Consider the following 19,982-nt stretch of genomic DNA (forward strand, 5'->3'; position numbering starts at 1 on the left):
AAACTTAAACCTTAACAGCTGGAATCAGCAATTTACTTTGTTACATCAGGTTTTGCATCTGCTTAGCAACTGGAGTTCAGTTGCTAGATTTGACTAAGATATAGATGTTGATTCCAAAATGAGATACAGTCTGATAAAAAATAAAAGCTATTCACATTATCATTTGATGGGAAAAATAATTTATGTTTCACTCCTTATAACTTGGTTTATATATTGTAGTGCAAGTTATACTCACACGCTCTGTAGAAATATTAAAGACATGCATTAGAATTTATGCTTCGCCAACCTTCGAGGGGACAGAAAGATATTACATTGATAACTACAAAATTTGATTAAAGGAACAACCTACAGCAGGAGGCTATTTTATTGCCTTCCACTGAATCTACTGTCTCTACAGTTTGAACTGAAAGTTTCCCTGCTAATTATTGTGTCATAACAAGGATCAACGTAGCACTGCATGTATACCTAAAGACCCTGCCTGCATATTCTGTTTCTTCTAGATGCTGGTTTCACACTGTGGTTCCATGGCTTTTAAGCAGTATAATTCATTCCACAAGCTTGTTTTTAACATGAAATCAATGGAAATATATAGCCCTGTTTCTACATATTGTTTTATAGACTTAATTCAAAACCCAGACAGAATCGTGTTCTCAGTGTACCTGCTGAAACTCCATCATCTTACTTTAGATATTTCCCAATCCTATTATGAGCTATTACAAGTTAGGAAAATGGATATCAATTACTGTAATTAAATTACAGTCATTAATTTTACCAGTTATTTGCTTGTAATTGCAGTACATATAATTGGACCACATATACTTCAATTCAGTTCTCAAGATATATTTAAGATACATGTACTGTACAAATTATTAATGTCACATAGACATTACAGGGCAGCAGTGTGGAGTAGTGGTTAGGGCTCTGGACTCTTGACCGGAGGGTCGTGGGTTTAATCCCAGATGGAGGACATTGCTGCTGTACCCTTGAGCAAAGTACTTTACCTAGATTGCTCCAGTAAAAATCCAACTCATACATGGGTAATTGTATGTAAAAATAATGTGTAAAAAAAAAAAAATATGACATTGCCAGATAAATTAACTGTACAATTGTTGAATAGTCCGTGTAGTGTAGAGTCGTACTCGAAACTTGTTGTTGGAGGCGGGGCGTCATTCAAGCTGGCAGGGAGTGGATTGGCTGGTGCAGAAAGATCTGAAACAGGGTTGGCAGTTTGACTGGCTGGTGTTGAGGGAGGATGTTGTTTGGATCCAGCTAATGACAGAATTGTGGACCAGTCGTGTCTTTTCTGTTGATTTGCTGTCCAGTAGCTGTGAATTGAACCTTCATTAAGGTGTCCTGTCACAGACATGATTTTCTTTGTCTCTAGACCAGCGTCAGAAAGTATCAATCAGTGAGTTTACATGAGCATAAAAATTCTGATATTTTTCGGAAAACTAATTCCGATATCAAAAGTCATGTAAACACAGTTTTCGGAAAATGTATCAGAATATTCCTTAGGTCAGTTTTTGGAAAACAGCACCTAGAAATTTCCGATTCAATTCCGAAAACGAACCAAATTTATATCATATAAATGCACTTTTCGGAAAACTTATTCTGATAGCGTACTGCATATATGCAAACTTTGACCTTCATTCCTACACGTGGTTTTAGAAAACAGAGAAAATAATAATAATATGTAGTCAGTCTGCATGGATCAATTTGCTCCGTTGAATTGTATTTTGTCATATACTTGTACTTGCTAGAACCAAAGTCATTATATTTTATTTTGCCCAATTGTATTAATACTTGTGCTGTGATACTTGAAATGTATTTTTGTTTACGACTGTAAGTCGCCTTGGATAAGGACGTCTGCTAAGAAATTAATAATAATAATAATAAGTTAGGGATAAAGTAATATTTGTCCGTATGTATTTTTTGAATAGCCCATACTGAAGCAGCACATGTTTTCCAGCTTTAAAATTACGTGATAATTTAAAATAACGTCTGCAAAAGAAACTGGTAATATAGAACAGGATGAGCTGTTGGAAAGGCTGATTGCACATTGTGGGGGATCTGAATAGAGGTATAGGATAGTAATCTTTGAATTTAAGACCTGACACTTCGATAAAGCACTTGTTATTGGATTGGTCGTTCTATCGCAGAAAAAATGTCAGGTCTGTTCAAATCATACTTAGGGTACTACAGTACTTTGCATGCGAAAATATCCTGCGTTTTCCGAAAACTTCAATCCATGTATACAGTTGAATTCTAATTAGACATTCTATCGTTAATCATGTAAACACAGAAAAGTGACGTTTTAAGAAAAAATAAGTTTTCTGATTCAGTTTTCCGAAAACACTTTGTCATGTAAACGTACTGAATGTTTAAGTAGCTTTTCATGTTATGAGATTAGTTGTTGATTAGAATGTTAATGGGAAAAAGCCAGTATTTATGCGCGGATTGATTTAAAATTTAATTCACAGTTAAGCAGTTCAACGTCCCAGTGGGCATCTATGCAAAATAGAAGCCCGCTAGATCTGGAAGCTGATTGGCTGTTCGCACTCAATCGTTTTCTAATATGTGAGAGAGTGCGGTGACATGAAACTGAGTGTGAGACTTGAAATGTCTGCAGACGGTCAGATGACAGACAGACCCCAGGTAATGATACACTCAATAACTTGTGGTAAACTTAATCACAATAGGAAACCGTGATCCCTGGGTAGATGCACATGAAACATAAGCCCTGGTGTACACCTTTAAACTCTGCAGGCTGCTGTAGCTCTTTTAGAGTACCTGAAAGCAGGCATTAATGTTATGGATCATGAGCAATTTACTGAATCTTGGGAGGCTATATCTATACATGCATGCCCTATGTTTGATTTATAAGTCCTGGCATGGTCTGTGACATACTATTGCATTTTCTTAAAATGTTTAAAAGCTCCAAATAAGTTTAATTAGTGTTAGCTAATTAATGCATTGCCATGCACTAACAGCAACTAAATATAATTTAGTATTTATTATTAAAACAGTCCAAAGTCTTTTTTTTTTAATAGTATTCAGAACACAATCTGGACCATGGGGATATATTAAATGAAATTAGATCTGCCACTATGCATTTATGAGAAACTGCAAAATAATGTAAAATAGATTCTAAATGAAAAAAAAAAATCCATTTGAAAGTTTATTCTTACCCTTCATTGTTTTGAAGGACAATCTATCAAAGCACTTCTGTTATTGATGTAATTTATGTTTAAACTGAATATTTGAAAATGTTGCATGTTTCATCATGGGTGATATTTTTAATATACGTATGTGACAGAGACAAAATTATTGCTGGTGATAAATCTCCCTCCCGACCTGTGAGGGTGCTGTGTAAAGGGAACAGAGTGCCCTGGATGGGATGGCCTGACAATTCATTCCCAGGGTTAGGTGGAAGTTGGCCATCTAAAAAGGGGGCGGAGCTACGGAACACCAAGTCATCGCCCCAGAAGGGAAGCTTTCTATTGGAGGAGAAACGGTTGCACTCGTTAACCAAGGGGGCATAACTGACGGTATATAAGGGGACATAGCAAGGTGATCTGTTCCTTTGTTATGGTTAAGGTCAAACCGCTAAAGGACAAGTGAAACAAAACCATGAGTGTTTTGTTTGTTTGTTTCGTCTAACTGCTGTATTTGTTATTTGTTAGATGGCTAACACAATCCGGAGCTGTCGCTACGGGCCAGCACAAACCCGGATAACCAGCACTATTGTTCATGGGTCAATTGTGTTTGCACCACTAGCACTAATAGCACTCACCCTGGACTTGGACTCGTGTTTGTGTATTATTATTATTATTATTATTATTATTATTATTATTATTATTATTTATGTCTTAGCAGACGTCCTTATCCAGGGCGACTTACAATCGTAAGCAAATACATTTCAAGTGTTACAATACAAGTAATACAATAAGAGCAAGAAATACAATAACTTTTGTTCAAGTGTGACAAACCACAATTCAATAATACAGCAGATAATAGTGAGAGTTATATCAGGATATGATTAAATAGTGATAGTTACATCAGGATATGATTAAATACAAAATACTACAGGTTAAACACTTGGCAGATTACAGTATTCTGAAGTACAGGATTAAATGCAGTAAAATAGGGGGCAGATAAGAGCAAAATAAGGCACATTTAAATGAAGGGTGATAGTGTCCCAGGATACAAACAGAGGAGTTCTACAGGTGCTGTTTGAAGAGGTGAGTCTTAAGGAGGTGCCGGAATGTGGTCAGGGACTGGGTAGTCCTGACATCTGTAGGAAGGTCATTCCACCACTGCGGAGCAAGGGTGGAGAAGGAGCGGGCTCGGGAGGCAGGGGAGCGTAGCGGAGGTAGAGCCAGTCTTCTAGTGCAGGCGGAGCGGAGAGGTCAAGTGGGGGTGTAGGGAGAGATGAGGGTCTGGAGGTAGCTGGGTGCAGTCTGGTCAAGGCATCTGTAGGCTAGTACAAGAGTCTTGAACTGGATGCGAGCGGTGATCGGGAGCCAGTGGAGCGAGCAGAGTAGTGGAGTAGCGTGGGCGAAGCGAGGCAGAGAGAACACCAGGCGGTCAGCAGAGTTCTGGATGAGCTGGAGCGGACGGGTGGCGGACACAGGGAGGCCAGCCAGGAGGGAGTTGCAGTAGTCTAGGCGGGAGAGTACCAGGGCCTGGACCAGGAGCTGGGTAGCATAGTTGGTGAGGAAGGGTCGGATTCTTCGGATGTTGCTCAGGAAGAATCGGCAAGTGCGTGCCAGAGTGGAGATGTGCTGGGAATAAGAGAGGCAGGGGTCCAGGGTGACTCCAAGGTTCTTAGCGGAGGAAGAGGGAGAGAGTGTGGTAGATTCCAGAGGAACAGAGATAGAGAGATCAGAGGAGGGGAGGAGGAGGGAAAGAAAAGGAGGTCAGATTTAGAGAGGTTGAGTTTGAGGTGATAGCAGGAGGAAACAGCAGACAGACAGGTAGAGATACGGGAGGAGATGGTGGAGTCAGAGGTGGGGAAGGATGCGATGAGGGGGCCCAGGGAGCGGGTGTAGAGAGAGAACAGGAGAGGACCCAAGACTGACCCTTGGGGGACTCCAGTTAAGAGAGAGTGAGGTGTGGAGATTGCTCAACGCCAGGTTACCTGGTAAGTGTGGTTGGAGAGGTAGGAGGAGAACCAGGCCAGAGCAGTGCCAGAGATCCCCAGGTCAGCAAGAGATGATAGTAGAATAGAGTGATCAACAGTGTCAAAGGCAGCAGAGAGGTCGAGGAGAATTAGGACAGAGGAGAGAGAGGCAGCTCGGGCACACTTAAGTGAGTTGGTGACAGACAGGAGGGCGGTTTCAGTGGATTGAGCAGAGCGGAAGCCAGATTGGAGAGGGTCAAGCAGAGAGTGGTTGGACAGGAAAGCAGAGAGCTGGCGGTGTACAGTCCACTCGAGGGTTTTGGAGAGGAAGGGTAGGAGGGAGACAGGACGGTAGCTCTGGAGGGAGGTGGGGTCGAGGGTAGGTTTTTTGAGGAGGGGAGTGATAGAGGCTTTTTTGAAGGCAGAGGGAAAGATACCAGAAAGTAGAGAGGTGTTGAGGAGGGAGGAGATGAAGGGGAGTAGAGCAGGAGCAGCAGCTTGAAAGAGGTGAGTGGGGAGGGGGTCCAAGGCACACGTGGTGGGTTTGTGACCCTGGAGCAGGGAGGAGAGGTCAGAGTCTGAGAGGGGCAAGAAGGTGGAGAAGGAGGGCGAGTTAGTAGGGGATGTAGTGGGTGTAGGGGTTGGAGCAGGAGGGGGTGCGGGGGAGGGAGGGTGTTAAAGAGTTTGCGGATATCTGAGATTTTAGAAGAGAAGAAGGAGGCAAAGTCATCAGGGGAGATAGAGGAGGGAGGAGGAGGGGGGAGGGTTTAGGAGGGAGGAGAAGGTAGAGAATAGTTTACGTGGGTTGTTAGTGGAGGCTTGGGTTACAGATTGGAAATAAGCACATTTAGCAGAGGAGAGAGTAGAGGAGAAGGAGGAGAGGAGAGTGCGGTAAAGGTCTAGGGCAGCAGGGAGTTTAGTTCTCTTCCATTTCTTTTCAGCAGATCGCAGTGTGATTCTTGCCGAGCGGAGTGCAGAGGAGAGCCAGGGATGGGGAGGGGAGGGGCGAGCAGGTCGGGAGGTGAGGGGACAGAGGGAGTCGAGGGAGGAGGTGAGTGAGCAGAAGAGGGTGGAGGTAGCAGAGTCTACGGAGAGTTGTGAAAAGGAGTCGATAGGAGGGAGGTGAGAGAGAGCAGTGGAGGCAAGGACAGAGGGGGAGAGAGATCGGAGGTTACGACGAGAGGTGACAGTGGGGGTAGGAGGAGCAGGGAGAGGGGGGAGAGACAGAGAAAAAGAGATGAAATAGTGATCAGAGAGGTCCAGGGGGGTGACAGAGACAGAGCAGTACACAGTTCACCAGTACTGTGTTGTTTGTCATTATCTTGAACACTGCATCATGTTTACACTTGCATACTGCAACCCACATTGCCACAACATATAAGAATCATTTCCATGGATGCTCGATTTTCCAACATGTGGAATATATTTGACTTTATTAATGATTCAAAGGAATGAACCAAAATTACACATTTCTCAAATTATAAATTTATTTCCAAAAAAAATGAAGTGTCACAATTATTGGCACCCTCCCCTTGCAAGGATAACGGCACTGAGTCTTTTTCATTGGGAGGGATCTTAGACCATTTCTCCATACAGAATCTTTCCAGATCCTTCATATCCTTCGGTCTGCGCTTATGGACTGCCCTCTTCAACTCAAACCATAGGTTTTCAATGGGCTTCAAGTCCGGAGACTGAGATGGCCATTGCAAAATATTGATTTTGTGGTCAATTAACCATTTCTTTGTGGATTTTGATGTGTGCTTGGGGTCATTGTCTTGCTGGAAGATCCACTTGCAGCCAAGTTTCAGCCTCCTGGCAGAGGCAACCAGGTTTTTGGCTAAAATGTTCTGGTACTGGGTAGAGTTCCTGATCTTAACAAGGGCCCCAGGACCAGTGGAAGCAAAACAGCCCCATAACATCAAAGATCCATCACCATATTTTACAGTAGGTGTGAGGTTCTTTTCTGCACACGCATCCTTCTTTCGACGCCAAACCCACCGCTGGTGTGCGTGGCCAAAGAGCTCTATTTTCGTCTCATTTCGTCGCACCCGGTTTCAATCAAAGTGCCAATGCCGTTTAGCAAACTCCAGGCGCTTATGTTTGTTGGTTGCTCTCAATAAAGGCTTTTTTTCTGGCAACCCTTCCAAATAGCCTTTTGGCATGGAGGTGGCGTCTAATTGTAGATTTGGAGACTTGGTGACCCCGAGATGCAACCAAGTTCTGTAATTCTCCAACTGTGGCCCTTGGATTTCCCTTTGCCTCCCGAACCATCTGCCTCACTGTGCATGGGAGCAAGATACACTTGTGTCCTCTACCAGGCAAATGTATTAGAATAAAAGAATATGGTTGCCCCATATATTTGAGCATAAAATATAGCTCATTACCTGTGTTGTGTATATATATATATATATATATATATATATATATATATATATATATATATATATAATTTTTTTTTTTCTTAAGCTGGGTTATATAATTAAAAACAGGGTGTTGCTGAAATATCACAACGGCTGTGGGCGTTATGAGGCACAACAACATAGGCAGAGTGCATCTTAACCTCACACTGCAGTGATATTTCACCACAACATCGTGGCTTACCATAATTCATTTATAAAACGTAATTTAGCACTGTTAATTACAAGCATACTAATTAGGCATTTACAAACTTGATAACGATTTTCATTGGTGTGTCCTTCCACTCTTTTATAAAGCTAAGCGGCACACTGTGTGTGTGTGTGTGAGATAATATATTTATTATTTTACAAATATTAAAAACTATTGATCCCATGTGTATTTTTAATAGAATACAATTCTACTGGAGAATATTGGATTAGTTATGAAGAATAGCTGCTGAAAATGTGATTGCTGTAATGCTATTGAAAGAGGACAGTGCAGATGTTTGTGCAGAGTATGCTTTTTTTGCCCCAGGTCATTTCCAGTGTGGATAAAGGACTGTTTGAGTTTGGTTGGTTAGCTGTCGCTTTCAGTAAGCATATGCAACTTTGTATGTGTTTCTTCATGGCTCGCTTGTGACCCGTTATGGACATTATTTACCGTGTTTCAAGCCCAATATTTAATTGGGATACAGTATTGATGAACAGAGATCGTTTTTCAGAGCAAGACAGGTTTGCGTGGCACAGTGCAGTGAGTACGTGATTACCCTGTGACTCACGTAAATTGCGTAACCAGGTTGAACTCTTCAAGAAGGAGGTTGCAAAGAAAGTTGGTGTCAACATCGCAGGTGCCTCACCCTGTGATAAGATGTGATTTCATTCTTTTTAATTTCATGTAGAAATAAAAAACAGCGTTTAATTTTGTTTAGGGATAAAAAAAACAACAACAATTGACTCGTATTTTAAATTATGTATTTAAAATTTAATCATAATGTGATGTGATTTTATTCTTTTTCTTTTCATTTAGAAACCAAAAAGTGTGACTAATGTTGCTTCGCGTTCCATTGGGACAGCCGATTATTTGGGATATTTTTACTTCTCCCGAGGCGTCCCGATAAAGTGGTGCCAATTGTACATCATTGTAATAGGAGGGGTGCAAGGAGTTCCTGTTTTTCAATTTTCCCATCTCCTTTTTGTTCTTATTTACCTGTTAGCGGATTCATATTTCATTATCTATATTTTGTGATGGGGTTCCAGCCATAGTGATTGTAGGTGATATTACATCAAAGAAGTCAATAAGATCTTGTAGGTAATGTTTCTCAACAAAAATAGTTTATTACGCAGAAAACAGAAATGAAATGAAATGAGTTTATTGTTACTCAACATGGTCTTATAAAGATATCTTGTATGAATAAAGACACTATTTATATCATTGTTTACATAAATACTGAATAGCGATGCCAATGATTTTATTTATAGGTATCAATTCATTCATTCAAACCTTTATTTAACCAGGTATAGACATTGAGAACAAGTTCTCATTTAAAATGCCGACCTGGACAAGAGGCAACATAAATACAACAGACAATAACACATAGACAGTTAGGAACATTACAGCAACACGAAATCAATAAAAAACAAACAAAAACCTAATAAAATCCGTGTCTGCTTTGACAAGCACACGAAAGAGAGAAAAGAGCTTCAAGTCTAGAAAAGAAAGCACCCTCTGAGATAAAACCAGGGAGTTTAAGCCTTGATTGTAACTCATTCCAGTCGTGAGCAGCTGCATATTGGAATGAGTTATGCCCAAGAGCAGTAAAAACACGAGGGACAATTAAACTAATCAAATTGCTGAATCGAAGGTTGTAATAGGAGACCAATATAGTGAACAATTTGCTTAAATAGAGGGGTGATTTCCCGATTAGGGTTTTATAAATGAGCCTGTACCAATGACATGGCCGACGTGTTTGAAGTGAGGGCTCAGTCATCAATCTATGACTACACCAAATGGTAATAAAGTGAGGTTAATGAAAATTGTACATTTATTTTATTTATGCATACTTAACTGATCATAAGCCTTTACTGTATGAAAAATGTTTATAGTTACACCAATAAATCTGTATAATGCAAATTAATCAATTGTCAGTAGTTAACTGATCATTTCACTTTGCATGCTAGTAGATTATTCATATCTTGAAATATGAAAGAGATCAATGGAGAGCTACTATAAGTACAGGTAGTATGTGTATTTGATTATGTGCAGGTATAAATATCCTTACAATTAATGTAAATAAATACAGGCGTCCTTAAAATCATTTTTTTTTTGTTTTCTTGTCTTTTAAATAAGTTATTATGTATGTTATATGTACATCTATATGTGTTTGTAAATACGGTATAGATATGTCTTTGAATTGCTTGGTGGCCAACATCCTCTTCTGGCCCACAGGGCTGCTGATGGATTTAAAGGACACCAGTGGAATTGCAATGCTTCCAGGCTGCTATGCATGCTTTCTGCAGTAACAATGTGTTCCACCCCCCCACCCCACTCTATATTTATACTCTGTCTATAACGCGTTAATAGACAAATTATTATGATTTATAAAACGCTACCAAATGAGCTCTAGCATACCCTAATCCTGTGATTTTCAAACTTTTTAGGCCCCGTACCCTTTTCCATAAAAATCTAGTCTACCGCATACCCCCATCTGAGGTCATAATATACCTATGAAAACAGAAAAAAATGTATTTTCTAATACTAGGCTTAAGTACTTACTGATGTCAACTGAAATATATATTTTTAAAAAATGCTTACCTACCAATGTGATGGACGTGCCTGCTTTTTATCACAGATTTCAGTAAAACTACACCCTGATTAATAGACAATGCACAAATAGGACTTCAAGTTACAAAAAAATTTAAGAGGGTCATTAAAAAAAATAAACAAGCCTCGATTTGCTGGCTCAGAAGGCACACAGGGAAGGAGGAGGGGCTAGAGTTCAGCCAATTACTGTTCATGGAAAACTGCTGTTAAACTAATTAATTAAATTAAATTAAGTTAAAACTAAAAATGCTATGTAAAATGATTTCAAAATCCAGACCAATAAGTATGGCAACACGAGTCCAAAAACAGGTTATGCTTTTGAAAAACTGAACCTAATTAAAACAAAATCAGAAAGCAATTCTCAACAAAAGTTGTGCATTTCTTCCAACAAATGCAGAAGTGTAGAGAGCAAACAAACGGGGCATTTTGCATAAAAGCAATTTAAAATTTAAAAATACAGGCATTTAAAAAAAAAAAAAAATCAGGTAGCATGAGGGACTGTGTGAATATTGAATAACACATTGAATATGTGTGTGTGTTTTTTTTATTTATTTAACTTGAATGTTATTTTCTAACACGTGAGCTGGGCTTTTGAAATGCTATGTGTGTCTTGTGCAGTATCGAATCCAGCTAGAATAAGCACATTGTTTTGAAGTGAATATTTCCAAAAGCTAAATTTGATGAAAGTAACAAGGTGACATTTGTATCATGCAGTCAAAAATGACTTTTAGCAAAATGCTTCCATGTTAGTGTTCAGTGCAGTCGTCTGTTCATGTGAATCAGCTGCTAGACAGCTTTTTGATGGGCACTCGCTGTATGATATGAACACACTCAATAGGTCTGGAGTAGGGAATCCAATTCCAGACACTTCCCAGTCCCAGGAGTTAGGGATTTATTTATTTATTTATTTTTTAATCCTGCAATTCCATTTTTGTAATAATAATAATAATAATAATAATAATAATAATACCGTGAGAAAAAAAAGTTCTATATAAAAAAGGTGTCCCTTCTTTAAGAGACTTTTAGTTTCCTTATTGTTTTATTTATTTTTTCTTAAGTGGAAGCAGCTTTCCCTCTAGCTTCATTTTTTCAACCCTCTCCTTTGTCTCATCATCCATCACCTCCAAACACCTCTTGGCAAACTGTAAGAGTTTCTCCTTCCATGGACCAAAAGATGCAATTTGTTTATATTTTGATGGGTCAACTATTGCAAGCTCTGCAATTGCAGCTGTTGACACAATTGTGTTTCGCTCAACCCTCAGATGTTGGAATGTGCTTTCCTTTTCTTTTTGGCCAGTGGCATAGTTGTATCAAGGTTGGAGTCTGCAGAAGCAATCGCTCAATCCTATTATATTTGCTTACTACTTCTTTGTGTTCATTTATCTTTGCCAGGAAGTTGTAAATCTTGAATTTCGGCGTTACAAATCTATTTATAATGAGATGCAAATGCTGATCTCTCCAGTATAATGAGCAGTGATTTATGCTGTTCAAACTTCCGGTGATATTATGGTGGTTGTTCACAAAAAAAAAAGAGTTGTTTAGTACATGGAACGCAAAAATTCTACGAAGGATGGAGGCTACGAATTTGCAGTATTCACGAACATGTAAGTAGTATTAGTACATAGAGCCCATAATGTGTTTTTTTATTTGTTTTATTTTATTTATTTATTTATTTATTTATTTATTTATTTATGTCTGGTATCAATAAGGGATGTGTTACAATATAATGATGACAAATAACGCAGCTGTTCGCAGAATTTGTGAAATCCACATATTGTCCCCCTGTACTCTGACAAGTGATTAATTAAAGTGTCCCAAGCAACCTCATGCACAAAGCACTGGCAAAATGTGTCCCAAGCAACCTCATGCACAAAGCACTGGCAAAATGTGTCCCAAGCAACCTCATGCACAAAGCACTGGCAAAATGTGTCCCAAGCAACCTCATGCACAAAGCACTGGCAAAATGTGTCCCAAGCAACCCCATGCACAAAGCACTGGCAAAATGTGTCCCAAGCAACCTCATGCACAAAGCACTGGCAAAATGTGTCCCAAGCAACCCCATGCACAAAGCACTGGCAAAATGTGTCCCAAGCAACCTCATGCACAAAGCACTGGCAAAATGTGTCCCAAGCAACCCCATGCACAAAGCACTGGCAAAATGTGTCCCAAGCAACCTCATGCACAAAGCACTGGCAAAATGTGTCCCAAGCAACCCCATGCACAAAGCACTGGCAAAATGTGTCCCAAGCAACCCCATGCACAAAGCACTAGCAAAATGTGTCCCAAGCTATAAACAAATGAACTAACATCTTCACAATGTGTTTCGGCTTTGCTTTTGTTTATCTAGTCAAATAATCAAATGATTATTCTAAGTTATTAATATTGTGGGGGGCTATAGCAGGAATGTCCAGAGAGCTCTTCAAAGGTTACCAAAACAATCAGACATTATTTAATAAAATCCTTAAATATCATCATTTGTAGCTCGATACATGGTGTATGGTTACACTTACTTTAAAACCAAAGTTAAATATTATGTCATTTTAGGAAATAAAACGCTATTTAGAAATATTCTTAAATATTCAGACTCCTCTTGAAGTAGGTTTGGGGCTATGGTGACAACTCAATACATATTTGTCCTCTGTTTCAAATGCATTATATTAATCTTGTAGTACACAACTAAGAATTGCAAAGGAGCAATCAAATGAATAAATACAGTACTGTACTTAAATTAACAGCAAACATACTGAGGTTATTTTTGTATCAATATGCTGTGGGCAAATCCCATAAAGTGAGAAACACAGAAGTCTACATACTGTATTAAAATAATATTTTAAAAAGGAAGAAAGCAGAAAAACTGCAGTCCTGTAAATAATAAACATGTTGGTATTTATTTTGTGTAAAGCATATCATTGAAAATACAGGCACATTAATTTTGCTGAAATCAAATGTTGAATGATTGCTGAAGAGATGCATTGGGTAAAGTCAGTGATGACAATAATTGCTTTTCTTTCATTTTATTTTAATTGGGTTAGCATTTAGCATTAATGTACCACTGCAAGTTATAGTAATAAAATAAAATAAAAATACATTAAATTAAATAAATAAAAAATATATATATATATATAAAAAAGGAAAACATAAACAACCTTTAATGAAGGCAGTATTCATCTTCATGGTAGTTTGATACTGACCAAGCTATGCTGATTTCCGAAGTAATATTCTGTCAGGTGGTGCAATCGGCATAGATTTGCAGTATAGATACATACAGATACTATACTTCAAGTGAAACAAATAGGGACAACAGAATTGTGTTTCTTATATTTTTTAATGGAGTATTAGATTGTAATTACTTTTAAAACACTGTGCAGGTTGCAAGTGCAAGTTGTTTTTTTTATTTATAGTAACTCAGACAGATTGACAGGACTAGTCCATTTGCAACCTTATAAGCAAAAATCCAGATCCCACCAGAATTCTAGCATACTTGTAGCATACGTCTTAGACGGTATAAGGAGAGGTTAGGGGTATTTCGAATATGGGCTTTACAGAGTTACTCCTTTGACATAACTCGGTTATATGAATACCCAGGTCATTAACACTTTACTTAGGTACCCTTTAAGAACGACTGCATTAGCATACAGTGCCAACAGGGAACACTGCATAATGATATAACCTTTAAGAACGTAACTGTAAAATCTGCAGACTATAACCAGCTGTAGTATTTTGAACAAATTATAAATTGCAACCACACATTATAATTAATAATATATATATATATATATATATATATATATATATATATATATATATATATATATATATATATATATATATATATACATGAATGAAGGGTATATTTGCATCCTGAGCCATTCGAAAAGAAAGTGACAATACCACAGTAGTGACGTCAAAAAGTGATAATTCCTCTAGAGGAAAATATACTTGAACTTTGACCCATTTGACTCTGAGACCATCACTTTCAATTCAAACACAAAATGTCTTGTTTTCAATCACTCGACAACACCCACAGTACAGAAATGTTCAATGATCAATAAAATGAGAATATGTTAAAAAGAAAAAAAAAATATGTAAAACTGGCACATTCGTATCTCAGAGAAACTAAATGGATAACAACATAGAACATCTGTACAGCACTTTAAAAAAAATAAATAACAAAAAAAATAAACCCTGAACTCTAATGCTGAACCTCATCTTCTTTAATATTAGCATCACAAGGGTATCCATGTATTATAAAAAATAATAGATGTGCCTCTTCAGTGAGTTACAGGGAAACAATTCCATCTCGGATTTCTGTGACAGTTTATAAATTATTTGACCTTCGGTCTCGTAATTTATGACGTCACAGAAACCCTGGATGAAATTATTTTCCTATAACTCACTGATATATATATATATATATATATATATATATATATATATATATATATATATATTTGTGGGGAAGTGAGGGCTAATAAGTATGTCAGTCTGAGGCTGACAAGATCTATGTTCCCCTGTTAAGGTGAAAAACTTGTAGTTCATGATAGGCGTCATGGCCGAAGTGGCTGGGGAAACTACATTTCCCAGAAGCCTTTAGGGCTGATGGTATTCAGCCAGAAAAGGGAAAAACACCTGTCTAATTGGGTAGATAGGGTGTAAATTGACTGAGTGTTTGCAATTATCTGTACTATATAAACTGTCCTTTTGTTCTTAGTGTAAGAAGGGAGGTGGTAGGAGTGCTGAATGTGGAGAATGTAAGTACAGAGGGATTAAAATAATTGATAAACTGGATTTGAGACAGGGAAACAGCTTAGCTGTCCTGTGTGAGTTAGGGACTTCAATACAGTGGAGTTAGTATCTTCAAGTGAAGACAGGCTTTTGGTTTGTTCTGTTTATAGGATTTTGGTTCAAATATTTACTTTGTTCCTGTGTTTTGTTTTATTTTGTGAGAATAAAAGTGCGCCAAGGCACTGAACGATAACTCTGTCTGTGGGTGTTGCTGTTCCTGCCGCTAGTCAGTCTTGACTGCCCGCCACATTACCACTATATATATATATATATATATATACACACACACACACACACACACACCCACATACACACAGGTCGAGCAATCAGTCAGACTCTTTTTTATTTTCAACAGTATCTTACACATTTGGAAATGTAAAATGTTCTCCATCATAATTTTTCTATAGCAAGACACATAAGACATAATGTGTATTTTTCTTTGGTAGGTTACTATTTTGTTAGAATCTATAAACTCACAAAACAATGATTGAAGGTTACCAATATGCATCTCCCTTTTCATCCTCTTCCTGGGTTATAAATCACAGGAGCTCATCCACACCTGGAATTTGAAAATATGTTTCTTCAATGACTTAACCAGAAATCCAAACTGTGGCAGGTTACTTAACTGAAGAAAGGCATGTGTAACTGTTGACGTGATAAACAGCATGCTGTACCAGTCACTTTGTGAGATTGTAGGGACAACAAGAATAATATAACTGCGACAAAAACACAAACATGTTTCATTCCAAAATCCCTGACTTGTCTTAAAGGTGCAGACATGCTTTTTTTCAAAATGTTTTGTGATGCTTGACAGGGTGATTTATTAGTATGTGTTTAAAATAACTCTTGTAGTTTTAATAAAGTATATTTAAAGGGTCACTATCCTGACATTACAAGAAACATATTAAATTAAACAATCAGTTTTCAGATTTTTTTTACCCCTGTAAAATCTATGAAGGTAATTATGGGCTGTTAGGCCTGCTATGTAATTAAGGTGTGGCTATGCTAATATTTCATAGAGCACGCATCATAAGAACGTACTAATAATTAAACATGTATTGCATTAAAAAGGCTGTTTAAAACGACTTTGTATGATTTTATAATGATATTACAGAAACTTTCCAATCACTCGTAGGCATTCATGTCTACTGCAGATTTACTGCAGAATCACTACACTGTAACATGAACTTCATAAAAAGTGTGTCCGATAAAACATGTACGATTCTCAACTTCAAATCAATTAATTTTCAAAGAAAGACCATAACTACTATAATTATTATAAAAGAAGTATGTTGGATTAAAATATTTTTCAACAGTGGGATTTGATGCTGTGATCTTAAGGACTGTAAGCTAAGGGTTTATTGCTTGATGTAAACGGAGAGCTCAGTTTATTGCTGAGATTTCAGTTATTTATCAGATGTTTTGAAATTCCTGAGAATGTACTTTTGACAATCATGGGGAAGCACTGATGTAGCCCTGTGCCCTGAGAATCAGATTAGTTTAGGCTAATGTTTGCTTATTGAATCTGCAACCTCAAAAATGCACAAAAAAAACATTTTCCAAAATGTATTTCTGATGAGAAACTGTCACCTTGAAAATAATTAGATTACTGTGGTTTTACTAAAGCAAGGACAGGGAGACTGAATTTAAAGACAAATAAAATCACACAAAGACACACACAAAATGGTTGTTTTACGAGACAGAGAAGATCCCAAAAAACACAACAAAGTCTGAAATCCAACACACAAAACACCTTTAAATAAATATTCAGTGGTATTTTTTCATCTTTGAAAAATGAAAATACAACTAATTCCACGGTCGAGCACAAACTGCAGGATTAGCCTTAAAAGGTCCTGATTACCTGCTATAATTATAATAATCTTTATTTTTATATAGCGCCTTTCATAGTGAACCACCATCGCAAAGCTCTTTACAAGTATAAGACTAGGGTGTGTGAACTATGCATCAGCTGCAGAGTCACTTACAACAACTTCTCACCCGAAAGACGGAGCACAAGGAGGTTAAGTGACTTGCTCAGGGTCACACAATGAGTCAGTGGCTGAGCTAGGATTTGAACCAGGGACCTTCTGGTTACAAGCCTGCTATCAGCCTACACAGCTATCAACTAAAAATTATTATTACTATTTTTTTTAAGTATATTGTATTTTAATAAATAGAAAAATTGTTAAGAAATCGCTTTTTTCAAGTATATTATATCTGAAAAGAGTTTTTCTGAGCCGAACTTTCCGTCTGCCTGACCTGCTCACTCACACAACACAGATTACGAATACTTGTTTGTACTCAGACACACACACCCCTACATATATATATATATATATATATATATATATATATATATACACACACACACATACACACACACACTCACACACAGAGTAAACAAATGTGGATAGAAAAGACAAACATTAAACCAAAATGTTTTTCCTTTAATAATATAACATTTCCCAACATAAATAAAATAAAATAAATAAGTGTATCAACCAGTAAATAAGATTTATGAGTTTAACACACAAGAACTTGCCACAAAGTGTGCATTTTACTGATTAGGATGAAAGCTGTGCAAAAAAGTAATGTGATGCTATCAAGCATAGGGTATAAATCACAAAGCATGACATACTGTGCTTTATCACAAAGTGTTGCACCTCATAAAAGCTGTTGATTCTATTAAGCATACAGTGGTTGTATAGTAAAACAATATTGTAGTCAGTAATTCTCAGATCAGCCTGATAGTAATGTTTATCTATAGCTTATTATGAATGTACAGTACACTGTCGTAATATTACAGAATCGCGTAACACTAAAACATCATTGTTATTTCCACATTAATCTTGTTCATGTAATTAGAAACCATTTAAGAGGTTAATTGAAGGACTGCACATTGCTTCTTATTAGTTTTGCATAGTTTCACACAAAAAAGGCTGCAAATAACATAGGCTTTGAAAAAAATTGGTGCCACTCTTAATGCTTTACAAACCAAAACAGAAACATATCATAATGCCAGCACCATTTTAAAATCGGATTACATGTAGTGCAACTGTAATAGATGTAGTTAGTAAACTGTACATGTTAGAAAAAGCAAGTGGGTGCTGCAGCAATAAGACCACCAAGTTTAAATATTTGATCTTGGTAATTGAAATAGTTTAGGAAAACAGATACATGAATTATTTAGCTGATTAACTAAATTCAGGGAATACTGGTTTAAAGATCTAATGAAGGTTAGTGTTTTACACATGCATTTCCTGAGGAAGACACGCCAGCAACATCGGAGTTGGTGTTTTAGGCTTGAATTGACTACATGACTAATATAGAGCTTTGCTTGTTTTGTTTAGGTTTAGGTCTTAGTCACTTTCCAGCCTAAAAATCTCTGTCTTTTACACCATTTTCATACATGGATGACAGTCTTTTGAAACGTGGTCCCCAGTCACTCAGGTATTCATAGTTTTGATCTGTGTCTGTGCTGTCTGATTCCAGGGAGCTGAGAGACCCAGCCACTGATCCATCTCCCTCAAATGCATAGGTCTGTAAGGAGTTATAGGGTGGAGCACAAGGATCTGTATCAGCCTCATGCAGTCTTTCCAAAATAAACTCCCTGAAAACATCATCATCAGGTCCAATTCTAAGAGACTGTCTTAAAGACATTCGGATAAGTGCAGTCATATCATTCCTTGGTGTTGGTTCTTTCCTTTTACTGTGAGATCTTAAAGTTACTACGTCAAATGCCTTCGTGTCCTGTTCCACACCGTCATCCTCATACCTCACAACATTCTCTGTGACTTCTTCCCATTTCTCAGAATTCACCTTCCCCTTCTTATAGCGCCTTACTGCCAGTATAAGTAATACAAGGACTGCAATAGAAAATGTTAAGGTTTGAACTTTATCAAAATGTTAAGCTTTGAATTTGATCTACGTTAAATAAAAAATGTATACCAATAACACATCACTTACTAACCTAATATTAATACATCTCTCTATTTAATAACAAATTATGGGGGTAATAAATGGTGAGGCCTGGTGACCGTTTGAATTGTGTCTCATGTGCTAGTAAATTACACCATGGTTGCCTTTTCTTTAAAAGGTTACATTTGGTTCAGGAATTTCAGAAAACCCCTTTGCAGTAAACACCTGCATTAAGAGAACAATTGTTGCCAAACTCTATAAATAGAGTTTTGTAATTATTTCAGTAATAACAATAATTCACTTCATACATACTATTACAGCATAATTGTAGAATAATCTACTGGGCACTGTATAGTGGATTGAATGGGCTTGATCAGTTGAAAGTATGCAATGTGACATACGTGTTCTTCAGGGTTCTATTCCGAGTGCTTTATATATTATTATTATTATTATTTGTTTATTTATCAGACGCCTTTATCCATGGCGACTTACAGAGACTCGGGTGTGTGAACTATGCATCAGCTGCAGAGTCACTTACAATTACATCTCACCCGAAAGACGGAGCACAAGGGGGTTAAGTGACTTGCTCAAGGTCACACAATGAGTCAGTGGCTGAGGTGGGATTTGAACCGGGGACCTTCTGGTTACAAGCCCTTTTCTTTAACCACTGGACCACACAGCCTCCTATAGTATTAGTATTAGCGTTTGCTCTGCGCATTGCTCGTGCAGAAAAATGTACCCCTAATTTTTTTTAGCTTTATAACTTTCTGCTTGTTTTTCAATGCTTAAACTATTTCTCAGTTTTAGCCATGAAGCTGGCAAGGTTGTTGTATGATGTTGGCACTTTACTGCAGTTCATTCTGAAACAAAAGGTTACCCTAAAAACACACATCAATAGATTAAGCCCACTCAACCTGTTAATGTACAGATGGTAACATGA

At 37.6% G+C, this 19,982-nt stretch overlaps 1 protein-coding gene across 8 annotated transcripts in view; it reads right to left on the reverse strand.

Moving 5' to 3' along the window:
• Positions 1-14,777: 14,777 nt before the first annotated feature.
• Positions 14,778-19,982, reverse strand: part of LOC117394606 (cadherin-7-like) — a 41,431-nt gene continuing 36,226 nt past the window's right edge. For 7 of the 8 annotated variants that reach the window (XM_033992941.3, XM_033992943.3, XM_033992940.3 and 4 more), the window contains one exon: positions 17,551-18,990. In XM_033992941.3, the coding sequence (XP_033848832.2) occupies positions 18,500-18,990 (491 nt within the window). In that variant the 3' untranslated portion in view covers positions 17,551-18,499. Of the gene's footprint in view, positions 15,684-17,550; positions 18,991-19,982 lie in introns of those variants that run through there. The other variant, XM_059020396.1, reaches the window with a different exon arrangement.

The sequence above is a fragment of the Acipenser ruthenus genome, chromosome 3 (assembly GCF_902713425.1).
Source record: "Acipenser ruthenus chromosome 3, fAciRut3.2 maternal haplotype, whole genome shotgun sequence".
Classification (NCBI taxonomy): domain Eukaryota; kingdom Metazoa; phylum Chordata; class Actinopteri; order Acipenseriformes; family Acipenseridae; genus Acipenser; species Acipenser ruthenus.